The sequence below is a fragment of the Erpetoichthys calabaricus genome (genome assembly GCF_900747795.2).
Source record: "Erpetoichthys calabaricus chromosome 1 unlocalized genomic scaffold, fErpCal1.3 SUPER_1_unloc_22, whole genome shotgun sequence".
Taxonomy (NCBI): Eukaryota; Metazoa; Chordata; class Cladistia; order Polypteriformes; family Polypteridae; genus Erpetoichthys; species Erpetoichthys calabaricus.
The window spans coordinates 2899946-2925839 of NW_026261588.1; the positions used below are offsets into that span (position 1 = coordinate 2899946).

Below are 25894 nucleotides of genomic sequence, written 5' to 3' on the forward strand. Positions count from 1 at the left end.
CCTTGTATCAATGGTTCAGACTGGTGCTGGTGGTGTAATAGTGTGGGGGATATTTTCTTGACCCACTTTGCACCCCTTATTACTAACTGAGCATGATTTAAATCAAACAGCCTACCCATGTCTTATTGCTGACCATGTCCATCCTTTTATGACCACAGTGTCCCCATCTTTTGACGGCCACTTCCAGCAGGATAACCCGCCATGTCACAAAGCTCAAACTGGTTTCTTGAACATGACGAGGAGTTCACTGCACTCAAATGGCCTCCACCGTCACCAGATCTCAATCCAGTAGAGCACCTTTGGGATGCGGTGGAACAGGAGATTCACATCATGGATGTGCAGCCAACAAATCTGCAACAACTGTGTGATGTTATCATGTCAGTATGGACTAGAATCGCTGAGGAATGTTTGCAGCACCTTGGTGAATCTACGCCACGAAGAGTTATGGAAGTTCTGAAAGCAAAAGGGGGTCCAACCCGCTACTTGCAAGGTGTACCTAACAAACTGGCCGGTGTGTACTGTAAATGAAAGAATAATATTTCATAAGCAGGCTATCTATGTGAGCACAGAGCTTATTAAATGCACAGAGCAGAGTGATGCACTGAAGATCATTCCTCTTCACTTCCGCCTACATTACAATAGCAGTAAGGGTGTTGGTTGATATTAAAAGTGTTTAATATTTTTGTTTTCTTAACTCTCCAAATTTAAAACTGAAATGCGTGCTCTTTTTAGCTTGTCTAGAGTGGGCCACAGGCACTCATAATGTTAAAATGAACATTTGAAGGGTGTCATCCACACTGATCACTGTACTGACTGATGGTCTCTTCTCGTCACCTTGTGTCCACACCATATCGTCACACATCAGTTCATGTTAATTATCGTCACAAGGTAACGTAAGATGAATCCAGTAAGTCTAAGGTAGACAACTTGGTGACACCGCTGTTACTATTATCTTTGGATTAGTGCTCATGCTATCATGGAGCTTTGAGGAACTTAGGTGGAAACTCATAGAAACATGTATTGGTTTGTGTCAAAGGCTAACTGCATTACAGCTTTAAAACAAAATGTAGGAGGAAGACTAAAGAGAAACCTTCAGTAGAGCATCTGAGGAAATGAGTTGACAGGGGACTCCGCCAGTGGGAGCTCAGTCAGGTCACAAAGCTACTCTTCTCGTATGATCTTTACTAGCCGCCCTGATCTGCTCAGCTCCTCCTGTAGTGACGTCAGTGTCCTCTCCATCTCCTCACTGATCCCGACACAAAAAACCCTGTGGAGAAGACAAAAAAGTGTGGGATACAACAGAATCATGCATCACTTCACTGTTATTTAATGGCCACAGATCTCTCCCTGACATGTCCTTCCCACAATTCCTCACTGTACAACTGAGCATCTAACAGGATCCTTGGATCAGTGAGACTCTTGGCAGTGCCTCTGCTGCCTCCTGCTGTTCATACAGTGTAACAGGTGTGACTTTATTTCCTTGTACAGGGTGAGCCAAAATAAAGTACCCCATTTCTCAAGGTAATTGCGGGAAGTGGGTTGGGGTCCTTTGCTAGGTGATCCCTTGTAGTTTTCAGCCTGCAACATTCCATGGTCTGGTGTGCACTGTTGGTTTCACTGTCGAATCAACGAATCCATCATCACCACACAATGCGCCTTCCGAAACGCACTTCAGCATTCCTCCTAACGGTGACATCCCAGTTCCAAATTTAGACAGACGGGTACAACCTTGAACAGAAAATCTCCAGGCCGTCCTCGGACTGTACGAGCGCCTGAAAACATCCAAGCTGTAAGGGCATCCATTTTGGAGTCTCCTAGACGTTCAGCGCCCTTCTGCTGTAGGCATTTCCAACACGTCTTTGATTTTGCATGAGGATCTTAATTTCCATCCATACAAAATGATGGGAGGGCAGGAACTCGTTGAGAGAGACTGGAATGCGCCAACATTCTACAAAGCGTTCATCAAGATGCCATCATCATGTGATATCAGCGATGAGGCACATCTCCATTTGAATGGTTGCTTAAATAAGCTAAACTTTCACTATTGGGCTGAAACCAACCCTGGTGAACTTCATCAGAGACCCCTGCAGAGTGAGCACACGTGTTACACTTTGGTGCGCTGTTGCAGAATTTGCCATTGCTTTTGGGGGGAGCAACGGCCACTGTCACTTCAGAACGTCACATTGAAATGCTGGAGTACTGGAAGAAACGGATGTGGTGGATGCCTGTAGCAACAGATCATACTGCCTGAGCGGAGATCCGTACAAGTTTTGCGAGAGATGTTTCCGGGGAAGGTAATCTCCCTGTGTGGCGATGCTGGGTGGCCATCGCATTCACCTGATCTCGCTTCGATTTCTTCAACAGTCGATGGTCTACACACATCGGCCTCAAAACCTTGAAGTGCTTATTCGCCACGAAATCACCACTATTCACCTTGAAATGGCCGAACGAGTCATGCGAGCGTTCAGAAACTGTCTCAAAGAGTGTATCACTAATGGTGGCCACCATCTTGAAGACCTCGTCTTTGAAACACAGTGAAAGAAATCTGTTTTGTATACCCTTCCTTGTGTCTTAATGAAATTTATTTTATTTTGTAGCGTTTTTGTAAAATAAATGTTTGAAACGCAATGCTAGAAGGATGGAGAAAGTGCTGACTTCGGTAATATCACAAGATCAAACTGGATTTATCAAGGGCCGACACATATCTTCCAGTCTCCGACACCTGTTTAATGTAATATATTCACTAACAAAGTCAAACACCCCAAAAGTATTATTATCATTGGATGCAGAAAAAGCATTTGAGATGATTGAATGGAAATAACTTTTCAATACATTAGAGAAATTTGGGTTTGGCCCGAACATTTGTGCATGGATCAAACTACTGTATACCAATCCAGAAGCTTCAGTTTGTATTAATAACATTAGCTCAGACTACTTTAAGCTAGAACGTGGCACCAGATAAGGATGTCCCTTGTCACCACTGCTGTTTGCAATTGCCATTGAACCACTAGCGGTTCACTGCCAAAATTCTGATCAGATAAAAGGGATTATCAGAGAAGGACTGGAACAGAAAATTTCTCTATATGCAGATGATATGGTCTTATATATATCAGACCCAGAAAACACTGTGCCTGCAGTTTTAACAGCACTTACAGAATTTCAAAAGATATCTGGTCTTAGAATTAATCTGAATAAAAGTATACTCTTTCCAGTGAATTCACAAGCATATAATATTAGATTGGATACCCTACCGTTTACCATTGCCGACCAGTTTAAATACCTAGGGGTAAATATCACAAGTAAACATAAAGCTCTTTATCAACAAAATTTTGCCGTCTGTATGGAAAAAATTAAGCAAGACTTGCATAGATGGTCAACCCTTCATCTCACTCTAGCCAGAAGAATTAACTTTGTTAAATTGAATATCCTTCCTAAACTTCTTTTTTTATTTCAATACATTCCAATATATATCAATAAATCATTTTTTAAGCAATTAGATTCAACAATTACCTCATTCATTTGGAACTCAAAACACTCATGTATCTGAAGAGCGACCCTACAAAGACCTCAGGCAGAAGGTGGCATGGCTTTACCTAATTTTCAGTTTTATTACTGGACAGCAAACATACAAGCCATAAAAACCTGGACACAAATAAATGAACATACACAGGCTTGGTCCGCAATAGAAGTAAAATCCTGTAGTACTTCTTTATACTCCCTGCTCTGCGCTCCAATAGATGCAAGTTATCACAAATATACTAATAACCCAATTGTGCTTTACTCACTCAGAATATGGAACCAAATTAGAAAGCATTTTAAGATGGAAAATCTTTTATCTGTGGCACCCCTGCAGGAGAGCCATCTCTTTCAACCCTCGCAAACATATCCAGTTTTTAATACCTGGAAAAGATCTGGGATTAAATTGCTCAGAGATCTTTATATTGACAATATCTTTGCATCCTTTGAACAATTATGTTCCAAAATTCAACCTCCCAGTTACACATTTATTTCACTATCTTCAAATTAGAAATTTTGTTAAACAGAAACTGCCCGATTTTTCCTCATCTTGTACCCTCCACCATGCTGGAAAAAATACTGCTCAAATTCGAGGAATTAAACACCATTTCCGCATTATATGAAATCTTATTGGAGTCCCTACCTTTTAATGATCCAAGAGGACATTAGGAAGAAGATCTCTTAATCAATATATCAGAAAAGGAGTGGAAGGTAGCAAAGCAGAGAATTCACTCGAGTTCTATATGCGCAAAGCATAGAATCATTCAACTGAAAATTATATATCGAGCACATCTGTCTCGCTTAAAACTGTCCAAAATGTTTCCAGGGCAGGATCCAACCTGAGAACGATGCAACCAAGCTCCTGCCTCACTGGGTCACATGTTCTGGGCCTGCACCAAACTAACATCATTTTGGACCAAAATTTTAAGTGCCTTTCAGACAGCCTTGGTGTCCCAGTCCCTCCTAACCCACTAACAGCTGTGTTTGGTGTCCTTCCAGATGGACTTGAAGTGGAGAAGGACAAGCAAACTGTGATTGCATTCACTACACTTTTGGCACGCAGACTTATTCTGTTAAATTGGAAGAATCCTAACTCTCCTCTGATAAGTCAGTGGGAAACCGATGTTTTATATTATCTGAAATTGGAAAAAATCAAATTCTCAGTTAGAGGATCTGTACAAAATTTTTTCAAAACCTGGCAGGATCTAATCAATAATATTTTAGAACAGAAAGAAATAATTATTTCCGCATTTCTTTTCCTTCTCCATTTATTTATTTATATACATATATTTTTTCCTTTTTTTTGGTTTATTTTTGCCCTATTAATAAGCCCTAAGCAATTCTCCTTTGGCCATGCCCTCCTTCTCAAGGGTGGGGTTTGATTTGTCTTCAATTCTATTTTGTATTAATTGATCTATTTGTATGGAATGATTACAATAAAATTAATTAAAAAAAAAAAAAAAAAGAAACCCACGCAGACCCGGGTAGCGAACCCAGCGCTACCATTGAGCCACCGTGCCACCCTAAAAAAGATGTTTAATGATCAAATCCATCAACCCAGGGATGCGCCCATTCCAGCAAGCATCAGGCGCGAGAAATCAGCTCATCGCAAGGTGAACACAAGCACACACACACACACTGACGTCATTTTAGCGTCGCCAAATCCCCAAACATTCATATCTTTGGAAGGAAACCGGAGCCCAGTGTGGAAATCCAGCGGGAATACAAGCAAACTCCAGTTAGGGAAAACAAGGGACGCAAGTCCCTACGAGGCAGACTGTGCCACCATCGAATGTGTAATTATTATCAGTATTCGTTATTTAAATGAAGTTAGCGACTTATCTGTAAAATGTAACATCCATATTGTAATGCATTTCATCATGAAAATGATATCAAGTATAAATTTAAAGATTCTAAATGTGCAGAGAGCTGGAATATCATACATGTCATGTGTCCTGTGTGGTGATTGCTGCTGTCAGGTCAGAAGGAAGCCCCAGAAGTACATAGCAATTAACAACTGGGTCGGTTTGAAGATGATGTTTACGACAGTCTCCTTTAATGATAAAGTAAACTATGAGGTTAAAGTGGACATTTCCACTTTAATCATAAAATAGACCTTTTCACCGTGTCTTTAATTTTTTCTCTGCGGCTCAAATATGCCTCTCTACATTCTGATCCTATTGTGAAGGTGCAAAATAAATAAATAAGATGGCACAGAAGATGGTATGTGAGACTTTTCAAATGTATCATGTCTTTATGATCGGGAATATGCGACGCTTGAACATAAAAGCATTTTGCCTCACCACGTCGAACCATTCACCAAATATCGCAGCGCACACCTCAATCCCATGGCTTCATGTCACATGTAGATAGTAAACAGAGACTCTGACGTCACATTCCGACTTTTATCACACTGCGCCCCCCCGACTTTCTGCTGGTGCTGCAACTCCCGCACACGTCGCGTTAATTTCCCAGGACCTGCTCAGAGGACGCGTCAAATGAATGCTGGGAACTCGTGGCAGCCATGATCCGTGCACGTACCTGTTCTGAGCGTGAAGTATAATTGAGCCCTAAGTGTGGCCACCTGGGATCCCAAAAGTACAGACTCTCTACCATGAATTTGATATAATTAAGTTCATAAAACCCAAACACAAAGTGTCTGCTGAAGAATCCATATCTAAGTGCTCCTCACCAGCCATGAATCAGAGACCTATGGATTACAAAGAAGCTCTCACATCTATGAGCCATGAAGCCGAACACCCCACTCTGCAGATTGGAAAGATTCTAAGCTGAACCAGCACACTTTTGTATTTGTGATATCATGTCAGGTTGTCTCTCTCTCAGCCCCCTGCTTCAATTTACACCTGGACTGTTACTTTTGCCACCAACTTCATTCAGAAACGGAGAAATAGCAATATTGGTTTCTGCTGAGGAATCCAAGTTGTGGTGTCACCAGTTAAATGATGACCATGAGCCACAAACCTGAGACCTTTGGACGACTAACCAACCATTTCACCCAGTTGACCTAAAGGGTAACACGACATCACTCAGTAATGAGATGGCTCTCAACAGCTTTATATGTGTAGTGAGAAGTTGTACTGTTCCACGCTCGCTCCTTGTTTCCTCACCCGAGTTCCTCTGATCCACTCCTGAATCAGCCAGTTGATTTTCTTGCAGTTCCAGATCAGTCAGTTGTGAGTGTAGAGCAGAGAGAGCCGAGGAGAGAGCTGAGCAACATCCAGAGGTGAGACCACATTGAAACAGCCTGTAGAAATCACTCCTCCATTCAAGCTTTATCTCCCTTCTCCCAACTCCTCGAGTAGTGGCTGCTGGCTCCTTTTATACTGCAGGTGCTCCAGGTGCCTGATGACCTGGTGTGGCGGAAGAACTGCCAAAAAAGGGCTCAGCAGATCCTGCTGCAGCACCACCTGGTGGCATCTGTGGATCCCAACAGGGCTGTATCAAACTCCCATGGAGCCCTGTGGGAGTCCGAGGCACCGCTGCCATCTAGCGTCCCGGGGTAGGTAACGCTCTGGCCACACTTGCTTCCCCGGTCCTCCCAGCGTGGAGGCGTCCGGGGCCTTTGCACACTAAAATGGGTTACTTTCAAATAAACTTGGTCAGAGAGATGCAGGATCAGCTGTCTGAGCACACAACTCTGATATCACGCCTTAATTAGTCTCGCCAACACAATCCGCCTTTACCCGGCTGAGAAGCTTCATGCCATTCAGCCAAGCAGCTCTGAAGAAGACGTCTTTGAGTTTTATTAATTTTAGAAAGACAGACATGTATTTGGGTTTTGCTGAATTTCGGTTTGCTGTGCTTTTCCGTTTTACTTGTTATTGAAAGACGCCAACAATCTGATCCTGCAAGCTCAAGAATGAGGTTTGCTTTGAGGAACATTAGAACACTCTAGACGAGAACAGGCCATTCAGCCCAACAAGGCTCACCAGTTCTATCCACTTATTTTTTCCAAAAAAACATCAAGTTGAGTTTTGAAAGTCCATAAAGTCCTACTGTCCACCACACTACTTGGTCACTTATTCCAAGTGTCTATCGTTCTCTGTGCAAAGAAGAACTTCCCAATGATTGTGCAAAATTTACCTTTAACAAGTTTCCAACTGTGTCCCCGTGTTCTTGATGAACTCATTTTAAAGTCATTGTCTCGATCCACTGGACTAATTCCCTTCATCATTTTAAACACTTCAGTCAGGTCATCTCTTAATCTACTTTTGTTTAAACTGTAAAGGTTCAGTTCTTTTAATCTTTCCTCATAACTCATCCCCTGTAGTCCTGAATCAGCCTCATCGCTCTTCTCTGGACCTTTTCTTGTCCTGCTATGTCCTTTTTGTAGCCTGGAGACCAAAACTGAACACAGGACTCCAGATGAGGCCTCACCAGTGTGTTATAAAGCTTGAGCAGAACCTCCTGTGACTTGTACTCCACACATCAAGGTGCTATATAACCTGACATTCTGTTAGCCTTCTTAATGGCTTCTGAACACTGTCTGGAAGTCAATAGCTTAGAGTCGACTCCTAAATCCTTCTCAAAGGTGGACTCTCGATTTTTTGGCCTCCCATTGTGTATTCAAACCTCACATTTTAACTTCTCATGTGAAATTCTTTACATTTACTGACATTAAATTTCATCTGCCACAAATCTGCGCAAGCCTGTATGCTATCCAAGTCCTTCTGTGATGATATAACGGATTCCAAATTATCTGCTAATCCTGGTATCATCTGCAAACTTAACCAGCTTGTTGAGGAGAACATTTAGAAGTTTTACTTGTGTTACTCAGAATGTGAAGACATAAGTAACAGCAAACATTCAATACATTAACACAGAGTCACACCCACCCACTCCTTCCCTTCTCACCACAGTTTCTTCAGTTTGCAGTTTTCACTCCTCAGCCCCTCACACAAGTGATCCACTCCTGAATCCTCAAGTTGATTGTAATTCAGGTCCAGATCAGTCAGTGGCGAGTGTGGAGCAGAGAGAGCCAAGGAGAGAGCTGAACAACATCCAGAGGTGAGACCACATTCAGACAGCCTGTGGAGACAAAGAGAGAGGAGGTGAAGACACCAAACATACGCGATTATAAGAATTCTGATCATCGTGTGAACAAGAGCAGAAAAAACCTCAACGCAGGTGACACAGCAGCCTGGCATGATGTCAACACATTTAAACGTGGCCTGTTATTCCATGTCTCCTTCATACTGACATCCATAAGTTCTGCTAGGATAAAATCCGTACCACCAACACACAGTCACTCTTCATGTTTGCTCACCCCAGGTGTTCTAATTTGCAGTTTTCACTCCTCAGCCCCTCACACAGCTGATCCACTCCTGAATCCCCCAGTTGATTGTAATTCAGATCCAGATCAGTCAATGGCGAGTGTGGAGCAGAGAGAGCCAAGGAGAGAGCTGAACAACATCCAGAGGTGAGACCACATTCAGACAGCCTGTGGAGACAAAGAGAGAGGAGGTGAAGACACCAAACATACGCGATTATAAGAATTCTGATCATCGTGTGAACAAGAGCAGAAAAAACCTCAACGCAGGTGACACAGCAGCCTGGCATGATGTCAACACATTTAAACGTGGCCTGTTATTCCATGTCTCCTTCATACTGACATCCATAAGTTCTGCTAGGATAAAATCCGTACCACCAACACACAGTCACTCTTCATGTTTGCTCACCCCAGGTGTTCTAATTTGCAGTTTTCACTCCTCAGCCCCTCACACAGCTGATCCACTCCTGAATCCCCCAGTTGATTGTCATTCAGGTCCAGATCAGTCAGTGGTGAGTGTGGAGTAGAGAGAGCCGAGGAGAGAGCTGAACAACATCCAGAGGTGAGACCACATTCAGACAGCCTGTGGAGACAAAGAGAGAGGAGGTGAAGACACCAAACATATGCAATAATAAGAATTCTGATCATCGTGTGAACAAGAGCAGAAAAAACCTCAACGCAGGTGACACAGCAGCCTGGCATGATGTCAACACATTTAAACATGGCCTGTTATTCCATGTCTCCTTCATACCGACATCCATATGTTCTGCTAGGATAAAATCTGTACCACCAACACACACTCACTCTTCATGTTTGCTCACCCCAGTAGTTTTAATTTGCAGTTTTCACTCCTCAGCCCCTCACACAGTTGCTCCACTCCTAAATCCTCCAGTTTATTGTCGCTTAGGTCCAGTTCAGTCAGGTGAGAATGTTCAGAAGAGAGAACCGAGGAGAGAGCTGAGCAACATGTGGAGGTGAGATGACATTCAATCAGTCTGTGGAGATGAAGAGAGAGAAAGGCAGAGACACGGTGAGGGACTGAGTGACAGTTAGAAACAATTCTGATATTCATGTTAAAAAACTGGCAGACCTGACAAGTCAGGTGGCACTGTAGTTTGATCTGCTGCACTCACCACTTTTATGCATGGCCTTTTATTCCACATACCTTTAAGAATGACATTCATGAAACCAATACCATAATAATTCATGAAACCACACCATAATAATAATAATAAACAATACATTTGATCCCAATCTCACTCCTTATCTCCTCACCTCAGTTTCTCCAGTTTACAGTTTTCACTCTTCAGCCCCTCACACAGTTGCTCCACTCCCGAATCCCCCAGTTCATTCTTGCTCAGGTTCAGCTCATTCAGTGTTGAGTTTTCATCAGAGAGAGCCGAGGAGAGAGCTGAGCAACATCCAGAGGTGAGTTCACAACAGTTCAGACTGTAGAGATAAAGAGGGAGGAGAAGAAGACAAGCTGAGTGACTGAGGGTGAGCGACAGGAAAAGTTCTGATGTCTTTGGGAGCTGGGAGTGCAAATAGAAACTTTGAAATCTGGAAGCTCAGGTGACCCCACTGTTCTGCCTGGAAGGAAGCATTTTTAACACTCTCCTTGATTCCATTTCTTTCCATTTAATACTCAGAATCCATGACATTGCTAGAATTCCATAAATCCACAACCACGGTCTCCTTATCTCCTCACCTCAGCATCTCTAATGTACAGTTTCCATGCCTCAGCCCCTCACACAGCTTAGCCACCCCTGAATCCCCCAGTTTGTTGTTATACAGGTATAACTCAGTCAGTGGCGAGAGTCCGCAAAAGAGAGCCGAGGAGAGAGCTGAGCAACATCTGGAGGTGACACCACATGAGTCCAACCTGTAGAGATAAAGAGAGAGGAGTGACGGCAAGGTGGATAACTGAGAGGGGGGCCAAGAGGAAAAATTCTGATGTCTTCTGGAGAAAAACAGCACTTTAAAATCTAGCAGCTCAGGTGACATCCCCGGAGTTAGCTTTTAGAATTTAAACATTGTGCTGGATTCCATTTCTTTCCATTTAATACTCAGAATCCATGACGTTGCTAAAATTCCATTAATCCACAACCACGGTCTCCTTATTTCCTCACCTCAATATCTCTAATTTACAGTTTTCGCTCCTCAGCCCCTTACACAGCTTGGTCACCCCTGAATACCCCAGGTTGTTGTGGCTCAGCTTCAGCTTAGTCAGTCGTGAGTGTTCATAAGAGAGAGCTGAGGAGAGATCTGAGCAACATCCAGAGGTGAGATGACAATCAGACAGGCTGTGGAGACACAGAGAGGGGGAACTGACAGTGACAGTTAGTGAACAATTCTAATATTCCTACAAAAATACTCAATAAAAAGAGACCAGCAGGCCTGACAAGTTAGTGTTATTACATGTACAGTTCGCCTTTATTTCCATGTCTCTTTAACATTGGCATCCATAATTAAATTTATAAAATCAACACACACACACACACACACTCCTCACCTCAGCTTCTTTAATTTACAGTTTGGGTCACTCAGCCCCTCACAGATCTCAAACACTGCATCATCATCCAGGCTGTTGTTGGTCAGGTCCAGCTCAGTCAGTCGTGAGTGTTCATCAGTAAGAGCCCAGGTCAGAAATGAGCAACATTCAAGGGTGAGATCACATGACCTCAGGCTGTAGAGAGAGAGAGAAAAAAAAAATAAGAGAAAGGAAATGAAGACTCGAGGAGCTACAGACAGACGGACAGATGGATGGACAGACAGACAGACGAACTGACAGACAGAAGGACGGACGGGCAGAAGGACGGATGGACAGATGAATGGGTTGTCAGGCAGACAGATGAACGGACGGACGGACGGACAGACAGATGAATGGGTGGGCAGGAAGACAGACAGACAGATGAATGGGTGGGCAAGCGGGCAGGGAGATGGACAGACAGACAGACAGACAGACAGACAGATGAATGGGTGGGCAGGCAGACAGACAGACAGATGGACGGATGGACAGTCAGATGAATGGGTGGGCAGACAGACAGAGAGACAGACAGACAGATGAAATGGGTGGGCAGGCAGGCAGGGAGATGGATGGATGGATGGACAGACAGACAGACAGACAGATGAATGGGTAGGCAGGCAGACAGACAGGCAGGCAGGCAGCTGGATGGACAGACAGATGGACAGACGGAAGGACAGACAGGACAGATGAATGGGTGGGCAGGCAGACAGACAGACAGAGAAGACAGATGAACGGACAGATAGATAGACATACATACAGACAGGACAGACGGACAGACAGATGAATGGGTGGGCAGGCAGGCAGACAGACAGACAGATGAATGGGTGGGCAGGCAGACAGACAGACAGACAGACAGACAGACAGACAGACAGACAGACAGACAGACAGACAGATGAATGGGTGGGCAGGCAGGCAGACAGACAGACAGACAGACAGACAGATAGACAGACAGACAGACAGACAGACAGGACACAGCAGCTCTCTGTCTCTCTCATTTAGTTTATTTTCAAGACTAAAGTTGTCTCTGCTTTTAAAGTACCACACCACGCATCTGCCCCAGTGGAGGCACTATATACCAATTGTAAGTCCAAGATGGCCCCTTTCTTGTGACCATCTGCTGCAGTGGCTGTCAGCTGGGTTTTCTTATGTGGGTGAAGACTTCATTTTGTTTACTGGGTCACTTTCTATATCTGCTCCTTATGTGTATGTCAGCCAGTCACTTTCTGTGCACTCTCAGTCAGACTGATGACCTTCTCATGTCACTGCTGACCACACAAAGCTGGCACACCACATGGTGTCAGGGCTGCCAGTCCTGATGGTGTCGACTCTCAGGTGTGACTCCATCACAAATCTGCTGCTAATGTCCTGCTGTCGTATGGACAGGCCAGTCAGCTACGTGACGATCATCGGGGGGTTTACTTCTGAACTGCTTTACACCCTAAAGACCTTAAGTAGTCAGTGAAGAGGGTGGGATTTGACCCTGCTGCCTGGAGATGTGGGGTAGCAGTGCTCACCTCTGTGCTGCCCCCCGTGAAGGGATCACTTTGACTAAAACGAGTTAGTAGCGAGTTGTTTCTTTTCCTTATTTTTGAAAGTATTTACTTAGTTGTCGTAATTAGTCAGAATGATGTAAGTGGGGCGTCACTGTGATTTGATTTGGGGGGCTCCACATTCCTGACTACACCCACGGTGCACATGAAGGACACAGCTGCTGCTGTTGGACGCCAATATGAGGCTGCTGGTGATTTGTAATTGACGAGTGATGAGGGAAAATAAAGCAAACTCAGCAATCGGGGAGAGACGACCGGCCGGATGAAGTTGGTTTGTTGCCCCTTTTGTTCTTAGAGGAGTTCATTAGTGCTGACCGTGTTATTCTTATTAATGGGGGACTCCCAGAATGCATTACAAGATGGCCGCATGTTAATTTAGTGTTGCAGACAGCTGGTTCATTTACAAAACCCCGTAAAAGCAGACTGAGGGGGGATTTTCAGTTCAGCAGGGTAACTAATTTGGGAGAAGCGGCGCAGGTTTAGTGGACGGAGCGCTCAGGTTGGACGGCTGTGGTTTGTCTCGCCACTGGGAGCAACTCTAGCCAGTTATTGCTTTATTTATTTTATGTTTTTTTTTCAGTATTGTGCCATTTTTGACCAGTGTCGGATCCCGTCACCGGCTTGATGACATCTACTAGGGGAGCTAAGGAGTGTTTTGATCACTTATCTCGTGTCACGGTACATACCACTGTTTATTTATCGATGTAGACCCTGCACAGGTTGTGTCCCCATGCCCGGCCGAGACGCCCCTTTGGCACTAGAGCCAAGGGAGCAGCCATGGGATCCACGCTACGTCCCCCGGAACACTTGGTGGCAGCCCTCCTGGGTTGCATCAGGGCCACAGGCATGGGACTTTGGAGCTCATGCCTTTTGGGCTCCTTGGCCACCACCAGGGGGAGCTGAATGACTTAACGAGCCCGTCTGGGCTATAAAAGAAGCCTGCAGCCACTAATCGAGATGCCAGAGTTGGGAGGAGGACGACGATGAAGAAGTTGCCTTGGAGGAGTGGAGGAAGAAACAGGGTGATGTTTTGCTTTATTGTGGTGTTTTGAGGACTGTGTTAGGGTTGTGGGACACGGGGAAGACGTGGACCTCAGCTTAAGAAAATAAATCTTTGTGTTTTATTTTACGTGTACATCTGGTGTCAGTCTGTGTCAGATTGGGTGCCTATATAGCACCTTTAACACCACGTCACTTGACACTGTTCTATCGACACTGAGGTGCATTCATGTCCTCCATGATGAAGAAGCATCCCGTTATTACGTGTTTGTTGGACAAAGTTTATAACTTACATATAAATTGTGTTTACAGTCATTTGTCCAAGCAGCTACAGTCATATGAAAAAGTTTGGGAAGCCCTCTTAATTCTTTGAACTTCTTTTTAATATCTGACATGCCTTATGGACACAGTAGGATTTCAGCAGTGACATTAAGTTTATTGGATTAACAGAAAATATGTAATATGCATCATAACAAAATTAGACAGGTGCATAAATGTGGGCACCCCAACAGAGATATGACATCAATACTTAGTTGAGCCTCCTTTCGTCCTCTAGACGCTGTCCTCCTATAGCCTCTGATGAGTGTCTGGATTCTGGATGGAGGTCTTGTTGACCATTCTTCATACCAAATCTCTCCAGTTCAGTTCAATTTGATGGACGCCCTGCTTCAAATCATCCCATAGATTTTCGATGATATTCAAGTCAGGGGACTGTGACGGCCATTCCAGGACATTGTACTTCTGCCTCTGCATGAATGCCTTTGTAGATTTCCAACTGTGTTTCGGGTCGTTGTCTTGTTGGAACATCCAACCCCTGTGTAACTTCAACTTTGTGACTGATGCTTGAACATTATCCTGAAGAATTTGTTGATATTGGGTTGAATTCATCCAACCCTCGACTTTAACAAGGACCCCAGTCTCTGAACTAGCCACACAGCCCACATAGCATGATGGGACCTCCACCAAATGCGACAGTAGGTAGCAGGTGTTTTTCTTGGAATGTGGTGTTCTTCTTCCACCATGCAAAGCGTTTTTTGTTCTGACCAAATAACTCCATTTTTGTCTCATCAGTCCAAAGCACTTTGTTCCAAAATGAATCTGGCTTGTCTAAATGAGCATTGGCATACAACAAGTGACTCTGTTTGTGGTGTGAGTGCAGAAAGGGCTTCTTTCTCATCACCCTGCCATACAGATGTTTGAATTGTAGAACAATGTACAGATACACCATCTGCAGCCAGATGTTCTTGCAGGTCTTTGGAGGTAATCTGTGGGTTGTCTGTCACCATTCTCACAATCCTGCTCATATGCCGCTCCCGGATTTTTCTTGGCCTGCCAGACCTGCTGGGTTTAACAGCAACTGTGCCTGTGGCCTTCCATTTCCTGATTCCATTCCTTACAGTTACAGAAACTGACAGTTTAAACCTCTGAGATGACTTTTTGTAGCCTTCCCCTAAACCAGGAGACTCAACAATCTTTGTTTTCAGATCTTTGGAGAGTTGCTTTGAGGATCCCATGCTGTCCCTCTTCAGAGGAGAGTCAAAGGGAAGGAAGCACAACTTGTGATTGACCACCTTAAATACCTTTATATCTCATGATGGGACACACCTGTCTATGAAGGGTTAAAGAGCTCATCCAACCAATCAGCACTGAGCAGTGACAGGCATTCAAATCAGCACAATGACAAGGGGACCCACATTTGTGCACAGCCAGTTTGTCACATTTGATTTAATTTCATACAACTAAATACTGCGTCACTAAAAATCTTTGTTCGGAAAACACCGCAGTACTCCTAGGAAATGAAAGACAGACCACTGATATCTTTATTGTTGAAAGGAGAGTCAATTATTATGCAGGCTGAGAGGGGGGTCCCAAACTTTTTCATATGACTGTATGAGTAAAAATTTGTTTTCAAAATACCACACCACGTAAATTGTAAAAAAGGGCTGTCAAAGTTGTCTAACGAGGACACTGAAATGGCTTTTCTATTAATTTGCTAACATTTACGTTAATTTATTTATTTCACTGACACCTTTATCCGGGGTGATTTCTAACTTTTGCTATAAAATCGGTTGCCTTTCTTTTTCTAAGTGAAGCACAGGGAGGTGAAGTGACTTCTTTATGGTCACACAGTGTCAAGGATTTAAATTCACAACCAGGGAGCTTAAAGTCCAAAGCCTTAACCAGTATGCCATACTGCCTACCAAGTTCCTCAAGGGTCTAATGGTGAATTAACTTTCAGAGTACAAGCTCAATCAAACCAAGTATGAATTGTCATTTGTATTGAGATTTCTCTTGTTATATAGCTGCTGTTTCAGGTGGCACTGTGACACACAGCAGTGTATGTTCTGACATGGACCCTATTTGTAGGCCTGACACCCCCTGATGGACACACTAACGTCACCCCTCTGAGTCCACAGACAGTCAAACTAAACTCATGAAGGTTTTATTACTCACTTGACAAGTCTGCAGCAGATGAGTCCCGGCACCAGGATCCTGATGCACCGTGAGGACAGTGGTGTCTCTGACAGGTTGAGCTCCTCAAGTTCTCCACAGCAGCTGATGACAGAGCCCAGCACAGCACAGTCCAGAAGACTTAAAATCATATCATTAAACTCCATCTTTAAATCCTTCCCAATGGCGTCTCGGATTAATCTCTTATTCTGAGTCTCACAAAGCCACTGACACACTCGCAGAGCTTCACTTTTATCTTCACCTCTCAGTGCCCCTTCAGCTTTCTTCTTCACCCACTCCAGTATTTGCTTTGCTGTCTTCCTCTCAAACTCTCCCAGGACTTCTCTCAGTGCTTTAAACATAGAAGGTCTGGCCAGTCCTGCTAAAAATCGAGTGAGAATCTGAAACCGGCCATCGTTACATGAGTCTAGCTTCTCAAGCAGCTCCTCAATGCCTCCTGATGGATCGAGATAAAATGATAAGGCAGCCATGAACTCCTGCAGAGTGTGGTTGTAGAATGTGTAGGTTGTGTGCTCCAGAGTGCTTTCTGTCTGAAGGATTTCTTTAAGGAACTCTGAGAGGAACAGAGAGGACAGGACTGGCTGGAGACCAAAGGTGGACATCTCAGACTTGTCATAAAACACAAGAATCTTGTTAGCCACCCCATAATAAGCCATCTTTCCTAGTTTGACCAGAATCTCTCGCTGATCTTTGGCTTCTCGCTTGTGATTGGTGAGGATGTTGCGAAGGAACATCACCAAGAGCTCGGTGATAGTTCTGGGGGCAGCTCCTCTTTCTTCTTCAGGTGTCATGAACTGGCTTTTCAGCACAGAGCAGATAATCCAGCAGTACGAGGGGTTGAAGCACATGGCGTACAGAATGGGGTTCTTCTCCACATAATGAAAAGCCTCAGAGCCCTGATCAGTGTCACCAAAGAACTTCTTAAAGTACATCAGCAATTGTTCAGGGAAGAACCCCTTGAGCCATACAAATCGATCAAAACTCTTCATGTCCAGAGTCTCCAGGGCTGATGGTCTACTTGTGATTAAAACTGTGCAGCCCTTCAGTAATGTTCTTCTGACCAGGCTGGTGACCAGGATGTGGATAGGGAAGTCGTCATCTGGGTCTGAGCAGAGCTGCCACTGTGTGAAGTCCAATTTGTGTTTGTACTCATCCAGACCATCAAATATAAAGAGGAGAGATTCTGGTTTCTGCAAGATTTCCTTCAGTCTTGGGTCATTGAGATATTTATAGTGCCTTACAACCAGCCTGGTCAGAGACATCTGGGGTTCTGTCTCTGTGTCTAGTAGGTTGAGCTCCCTGAATTTAAACAGGAACACAAATGCAAACCTCTGGTACTGAATGCCTCTGGCCCAGTCAAACATGATCTTCTGCACCATGGTGGTCTTCCCAATTCCAGCCATCCCACTGACCACTACAATGTTAGAGTCTATCTCACTTCCAGCACTCCTCCTAAAAAGCTGCTCAGCCCAGATTCGCATATATTTCTCTTCTGTTTCCTCCTCTATCAGCTCTGCTTGTTGTCTCCCCGTCTTCTCAAATTCATGGACCTTCTCATTGTAGGTTCTTTTGTACTGTTTAATGACAATCAGGTCTGGGTATTGAGTTTCAAAGCCCACAGCTCTGGTGTGTGGATGTCCAGGAGAAGCCTGATGATCCAGATTTCTTGTCGATTCACCGTTTTTGTGTGTGTCATGGAGGCCTGAAAGTAATAATGAAGACTTGTGAGAAAAAAATAAAAGTAGGACATTTTGGATGTTGACTTTGATGAGGCCTGCTCCCAAGGTGTCTACACATGTGAGAGATGCCAGCTCATCCAACACCTTGCAGTCAGGGTCAATGAACTTGAGGCGGAGGTGGCTATCCTGTGTTGGAGCATGAAACTGGTAGATCTTGCCCGGGTGTCTTTTAGAGGGATAATGTGCACATGGGAGGAGACTTCAAGCAGACAGGTAGAAAGAGGCATGTCATGGTTGAACATGCAGTGCATAAAAGGCTACAGGCACACACTGCACAAAGGCTGCACCTCAGAGCTACAAGTGGCCAAACATTTTTAGGATCTTGTGGGGTCTAACGGTGACTCTGATTCTGAGGTGGTGGGTAGGGTGGAGGAACTCCATCGGGTCACCTGAACACTAGTCCACCAGAAAGAGAAAAGGAATGATAGTGCATGACTTGATTACTAAGGGAACTGAGATTTAGGTTTGTCTTACTGTGTGGTCAGACTCTTGCATGGTGTGCTACCTATCTGATGGATAATAGGCTGAACAGGACCATGGCCAGAGTAGGTGCAGATTTAGTTCTCATTGGCCATATTGGAAAAGAAGACCAATGTAATCAGCAGACTGCCAGTTCAGCAATCCAAGACTTAAGTGCCAAGTTAAGGAGTAGAAATGGCAAGGTGGTCTTCTCCTAAGTTGCAACTGTGCCACATATCAGTCCAGGTAAGACCGAGGAGATTAGAAGGCTTAATGCATGGCTCATATCTTGGGCTAGGACTGATGGGCACAAGTTTATGGGGCATTGTGATGCCTTTATGAGCTGCATTTGAACTAAAGGGACACCAATGTATGGATGGGAGGAATGGGGGCCGGTATGAGTAGGCCATAGAAGTAGGTAACTCAAAGGTCAGGGGTTAGGAAGGTTAAGACAGGCCAGGCTTACAACTTCACTTTAAATGGAGGCACAATAACGTAAAAATAAATACAAACATAATTCAGAAGTTTGTGGCTCAAAGATAAAGAGTCAAAGGCAACATTATGATTACTGGTCTTAAATAAAATAAAAAAACAAGTCAACTGTAGTAACTGATCAAGCGGCGGATTGAGAGAGTATCCTGAGCCCTTCTCTTGAACACAGTGAGATGTGCAGAAAGAGAAGATTCATTTCCAAATTTTGCCCATCATTCTACACTCAATAACCCAGAATGACAAAGTGAAAACATGTTTTCAGAAAGGTTTGCTGATTTAATAAAAATCAAAAATGGAAATCTCTCATTCCTAGAAGTATTCAGACCCTTAAGTCGGTACTTTTAAGAAGCCCCTTTGGCAGCTTTTCCAACTTCAAGTCTTCTTTGGTAAGATTCTTCTAGCATTGCACATCTGGATTTGGGCAGTTTATCCCATTTTTCATGGCGGATCCTCTCAAGCTCCGTTAGATTGGATGGGAAGCATCTGTGAACTGACATCTTCAGGTCTCTCCACACATTTTGAAAGGGGTGCTAGTCTGGGCTTTGGCTGGACCACTCAAGGACTTGTCCAGAAGCCACTCCACTGTTGTCTTGGCTGTATGCTTCTGTTCCATTGAATAGTCGCCCCAGTCTGAAGTGGGATGGACACTGAAGCAAGTTTTCTTCAAGGGTCTCTCTGGATTTATCCCCTCAATTCTGACCAGTCTCCCTGTCCCTGCACCTCCATTGGAAGATTCTGTCACCACAAAGCTTCGCTATAAGGATGGCACTAGGCAGCTGATGAGCAGTGCCTGGACTTTACCAGACAAAGTGCTTGGAATTCTACCCACAGGGTTCAGTTTTTTGTCTCATCAGACCAGAAAGTTTTTTCTCCTGCTCTCAGATTTCTTAATACTGTCATATGATTTTACTCAAGAGGGGCTTCCATCTAGCCACTCTACTACCATAAACGCCAGATTAATGGAGTGCTGCTGAGATTTCCATCCTCCTTACAGGTTCTTCCATCTCATCAGAGGACTCCTGAAGCTCTAGGAGTGATCACTGGGTCCCCAGACCAAGAATCTTCTTGTCCAGCTACACATTCGTGCTTAATGGCAGCTCTAGGAGGAGCCCTGATGTTTCCAAACTTCATTCATTTCGCAACTATTGTGGACACTTTGCTTCTGGGAACACTCAAAGCTTTAGAAATGATTTCATCCCCTTGTCCCGATCTCTGCCTCAACACAGTTTGATCTAAGAGGTCCACAGAGAGTTCCTGGGACTGCATGGTTTGGTTTTTTTCCTGACATGCAGTATGAATTGTGGGACCTTCTATACACAGAGATACATGTGGTCCTTTCTAAAGGATGTCCAATCAATTCAGGTGGCCACAGGTGGATTCCAGTCAAGTTTCAGACAAATCTCAAGGAGAATTAAGAATTAAGAAGCATCTGAGCACAATATGGAGTGTCACAGCAAAGAGTCTGAAAACTTCTGGGAATGAGTGATTTCAGTTTTTGATTTTTCATAAATTTGCCAACATTTCTGGAAACATGTGGCCACTTTTTCATTTAAATGTAAATCTATAAACACAAAAAAGTGTGCAGAAAGCGAAGGGGTCAGAATACCTCCTGAATCCACTGTATTTATAATATTCTAGCAATAACAGAAGCCATGCTAAATAAAAGTGATGGGCTGGAGTAGAAAATAGAAAAGTACATGTTATTGAGGAAGGATGGGCAAATCCAAAAGGTGAGAAAGTCACCATGCATGCAAAAAATGATTTGAATGCAAGGCTTCTTCAGTTAGACTGCGAGCCACAACTTAGTGAGGACGTTTGGTACGATGAGAGAGCATTAGGGATCAAGGCCTCATATTTGGAGTGTGTTGGGGGGTTCAGTGGCAACTGGACGAAAGACAACCCAGCGAAAACACAACTAGGCGAAAGACAACCTGACGAAAGGACAACCCGGCAAAAGACAATTCGGTGAAAAAACAACTTGGAGAAATACAACTCGGCGACATCCTTTACCAGTTAGGTAATAGTTAGGCTCAAAGAGATTTTTTAATTTTGATTCTTGGCTCTGCCCTCACTCTCTTCCTCTTCTTGATCTCCAACGTCATCCTACAGACCACCATCCTATGCTGCCTATCTGCACTTTCCCCTGCCACCACTTTGCAGTCTTCAATCTCCTTCAGATTGACTCTTCTGCATAGGATGTAATCTACCTGTGTGCATCTTCCACCACTCTTGTTCCTCTCTCTTCTTAAAATATGTATTCACCACAGCTATGTCCATCCTGTTTTGTGAAAAGGATGGACATGGCTCAGGGACCGTGTGTCAGAAATGGTAGTGTGTAATACCAAAGCACCACTGGGAACTGTTCTGACTGCATACCTGTTCACCCACTGCACAACAGACTTCCACTATAATACCAGTGATTGTCCCCTACAGAAATTCTCAGATGTCTCCTCCATCCTACTTGCAAACCTACTGCCCTTATGCCCTCTGGTGTGTAGGGCAGTAATAAAGTTCGTCTAGAGCGGTCTGTCCTTGGCCATTGTCTCCAGTGTGCCCCAAGTATACAGTATGTCATAGATTTCATCTCATCCTCCACAGTTTATTGCCAGATTCTTCTTGGTCTCCCATGTTTCCTATGTCCTTCTGGTGTCTAGTGGAGTGCTGGTTTAATGACGCTATCAAGCATCTCTAATAATCGCATGGCCCAACCACTTCCAGTGCCTCTTCATTATGATATTACTCATGTCCTCTTGTTGACATTTAAGGAGGAGGGGTCGTGGTGGGAGATCTTTTTGGGCCAGAAAAAGCCCAATATCTCCCTCAGGCTTATGGTGTGGAACAGTTTAACAGCTTGGTTAGATCATTTGTTGCCATGTTCCAGCATTCTGACCCATACACCTTTGCAGACAGGACACGGCTCTCATACCATTTTAATTTGGTGTGACTGCAATACTTGGATGACCTCCACACATTTCCCATGGTCCTGAAGGAATTCCTTGCTTTTCCCAGACTTTATATCCTCATCTGCCTCACCATCCTGGTGGATGACACTGAAGTGGTAGTTAAACTTCTCTATCCTGGGTAGGTCAGCACCATATACTTTGAATGGTGCTGGGAACTCCTCATTCACTGTCATGATTCTTGTTTTCTTTTGACTCACTGTCAGTTCCACCTGACCTCCAAAGAGGAATAGGCATTCAGTTTTTTCCCTGCATGTGCTGGTGTGTGTGGAAGAGCAAAGGAAGGTTATCTAAAAAGTCAATGTTTACTGAGGTGGTGAAGATAGTCCTTCTATTCCCCCTCTGTGCATCTTCACTTGTCTTTCTCATAACCCAGTCTATGGCCAGGTTGAAAAGCTGGAAGACATCATCACACAGCCCTGTCTTACTCCTGTCTTGAATACAAAGGATATGCTACTGTCACCTACTGTACTGTAAGTCTGAATAAACACCTTTGATGGTCATCTCCATCTTAGGGTACTTTAAAAATGAAGAGGAGTCAGAGTACAGGAGGCATGTGGAGGAAGTCATCTTGTGGTGCAAAGGAGAACCAACTGAAACTTAACATCAGCAAGACAAGAGAGTTTGTGGTGGTGGACTTCTGAAACGCCAATGAGTTATTATTCAGGGGGAGGACATGGAAGTGGTGCAAAGCTACAAGTACACGGAAATTCATATAAATAGCAAACTGGAATGGTGTGACAACACAGTGGAACTTCACAACAGACTCTACTTCCTGAGGAGATTCAGGTATTTTCATGTATGCAGCAAGCTTCTGGAAATGTTCTACCAGTCCATAGTAGCCTTTGTATTGTTCTATGTAGTTGTGTCATGGAGACACAACCTGACTTTTAAAAACACACAATGCCTGAATATTTGTAAGGGCAGGACAAACTCTGGAAATATATAAAAATGGATCCGGTCAGGTCAGGTTGGGGAGCATGCACTGGTACAGCATGTTGACACACCCACTACATGATGAAACAGCTTGGGATCCTGGTGGGCAACCCCCCAGGCAGACACACGGTATCCAGTCCTACCCTCCAAAAATGACCCTCTGTCTGCCACAGCCAGGTGTTACATGGGTGTCCCCTTGGCCTGGTCCAGTCACTTGGGTCCTGCAAGCTAGTCGTGCAATATGGCCATAGTGCCATAACTGACACTCCCTCACAATGCAGGTAATGTGCCTCATCGGAACTCCATGAGCAACACAAAGTCAAACCAACGGTACCCAAGGGTTCTCTGAAGAGACACAGTACCAAAGGAGTCCAGTCTTCGTCTCAGGTCATTGGATAGCGTCCATGTCTCACAACCATATAGCAAGACAGGAAGCATCAGGACTCTAAAGACTTGGACCTTCGTCTTTTTGCATAGATCTCAGGAGCGCCACACACCCTTTCCAGCGACCTCATGACCCCCCATGCTCTTCCAATCGATCTACTGACTTCATAGGAAGAGTCACCAGAGACATCAATGCCACTGCCAAGGTAAGTAAACCTCTCGAAGAGGTCGACACTCTCTCCACAGACAGACACAGTGCTGATGGCTGGTCCTAAGAGGTAATTAAAGGCCTGGCTGTTGGTTTTTATCAGGATACTCGCAAGCCCAGACACTCAGACTCTTCACTGAGTCTCTCGAGAGCCCCGATCAGAGCCTCCATTGACTCTGTGAAGATCACAGAATCGTCAGCAAAGTCAAGATCTGTGAATCTTCCTTCACCAATAGATGCCCCACAGCCGCTGGACCCCACGACCTTGCCCAACACCCAGTCCATTCAAGTACTGAACAGAACAGGAGCAGAACACACCGCTGATGAACCCCAGAATCAACTGGGAAAAACACAGAGGTTCTGCCTCCAGTCTGCACAACACACACAGTACCAGTGTACAGGCCAGCCATGACATCCAGCAACCTTGAGGTGATCCCACAAAGTCTCAGGATGTCCTACAGGGCAGCTCCATCAACTGAGTTGAATGATTTATGAAAATCAACAAAGGTTGCAAAGAAATTCTGCTGATATTCGCGTTTGTGCTCCATGAGAACCCTCAGTGCCAGGATGATAGACTTCTTAAATGTAAAACCAGACTGCTCTGGTCGCTGGTAGGCGAGCAAGTGATCACAGATCCTATTGAGGACGACCCTAGCAAGGACTTTACCCCACACAGAGCAGTGTTATCACCCTGTAGTTGCTGCAATCCAGGTGACACCCTTCCCTTTCCAGATAGGGACGACAAGTCCCATTTTCCAGACAGTTGAGATGATGCCAGTCTCCCAGACGGAAGATAAGATTGCTTGCAATGCCAGGAGGACAGGCTTACCACCAGCCTGGAGAAGTTCACCCCGGATACCACAGATCCCTGCAGCCTTTCCCTCTCCCCTCAGCTGGTTTGCCACCTGTGCAATCTCAGTGGGTGGTTCACAGCTAATTGGAGGATCAGCTTCAAGGACCGTGGACCAGAGATATCCAATGTCCTAGCCGGAGGATCAGCTTTGAACAACTGCTCAAAGTAGCCAGCCCAGCGGGTCACAACTGCAGTGTCTTCCGTAAGGGCCGTTCCATCAGATGGCCTGACTGCGACTCTCTGAGGAACAGATTCAGATGTGCGTAATGCTTCGATTCCTCTGTAAGCAGGACGTGGGTCGCTAGACCACAGATGGTGTGTCTCACAGATTCCTCTAACAAACACCTGTTTATCTGTCCTCCGAGCCATCACAGCTGTCCCTCTCAGTTCAGTACAGACCAGAGTTGCCATTGAGCCATGTGCTGCGACTCCTCTCGATGATATCCAGGGTGCCCTGCGAGATGCAATACCCTACTTCTGGGAACACCAGTAACACTAACACAACCCTTAGAAACCTTCAGGGTCTTGTCACAGAAGGTCTCCCTCATCACATTAGGATTGGCAGTTGTACCCAAATCTGAAAGTTCCTCACACAAACTGCCTGCAAACTCATTAGAAACAGCCTGATCTTGGAGTCTCATGGAGTCCAGGCTCATTTTCCTAGTAGGTGGTAAACTACTGGACCTAAGCTGGATCCTAAGAGTAGCAACAACAAGTCTGTGGTCAGAATTCACAAACTGGACACTTCTGTAGACCCTGCAGTTCTGTATGAGCCTCAAGGGTCTGCCCACAAGGAAGTGATCGATCTCCTTCACCGCACCACCAGTATTGGAGTACCAAGTCCAAGAATGTGGCTCAGTGAGCTAGATCCAGGATCCAGCGATTCGTAGCCCCTGAACTTCTGCAAATTCAAGGAACATGGAGCCATGTTCACCATACCAATGGGGATCGAGACAATCCTCATAGCCAGCCCTATCAGTGCCAGTGGCTGCATTGAATTCACCCATGACCAGAAGAGTGTCACCTCACAGGCACCCATCAACCACCGAGCGAAGTTGTGAACAAATGGTCTTCATCACTGAGACATCACTCACCGCGGTCAGAGCATACACTCCAGGAGGTGCTGTATGGGGGCACTTTTAGCCACAAGCTCATTCCACCATGGTGTGCTAAGAAGTGCCTTTGGAGTCTTTTCTGCCCACTGCTTTCAGGCAATTCAATGCTTCCTCCCAATGTTATAAAATAAATGCAGATCAGTGTAAGTTCATTTTGCAATTTCTGCTCAATATCTTCCTATCTTTTGAGGCCACCAGAGGGCGCACAGCTCCCCAAACACTCGACACAACAGACACAAGCACAAGTGTGGCACAGAGCACGAATTTTATTTCTGTTCTTGGTGGGAAACACTTCAAAATAAGCATTTACCACAGCAGCAAGCACAGTCCCAAATCACAATACAGCACACAGCAAATCTTAGCTTTCATTTCTCTTCCTCTCTGCCTCCACTCC

General features: G+C 44.7%; 2 protein-coding genes across 4 annotated transcripts in view; one reads left to right on the top strand and one right to left on the bottom strand.

Moving 5' to 3' along the window:
• Positions 1-25894, top strand: part of LOC114669326 (zinc finger protein OZF-like) — a 523681-nt gene that overhangs the window by 185230 nt on the left and 312557 nt on the right. The window lies entirely within an intron of this gene.
• LOC127526367 (NACHT, LRR and PYD domains-containing protein 3-like) lies at positions 714-25313 on the bottom strand. The gene is made up of 9 exons (XM_051921748.1): positions 25223-25313; positions 16337-18056; positions 11319-11492; positions 10936-11109; positions 10082-10255; positions 9628-9801; positions 9216-9389; positions 8804-8977; positions 714-1267 (listed from the first exon to the last, which is right to left on the bottom strand). The coding sequence occupies exons 1-9, from the start codon at positions 25311-25313 to the stop codon at positions 1162-1164; spliced, it is 2961 nt and encodes a 986-aa protein (XP_051777708.1). The 3' UTR covers positions 714-1161.

Coding starts and splice junctions, on each gene's coding strand:
- LOC127526367 (XM_051921748.1), bottom strand. CDS start 25,313: ATGGCTCCATGTTCCTTGAATTTGCAGAAGTTCAGGGGCTACGAATCG. Junction 11,493..16,336: donor ATCTGCTGCAGACTTGTCAA/GTGAGTAATAAA, acceptor CTCTCTCTACAG/CCTGAGGTCATGTGATCTCA. Junction 11,110..11,318: donor TGTAAATTAAAGAAGCTGAG/GTGAGGAGTGTG, acceptor GTGTCTCCACAG/CCTGTCTGATTGTCATCTCA.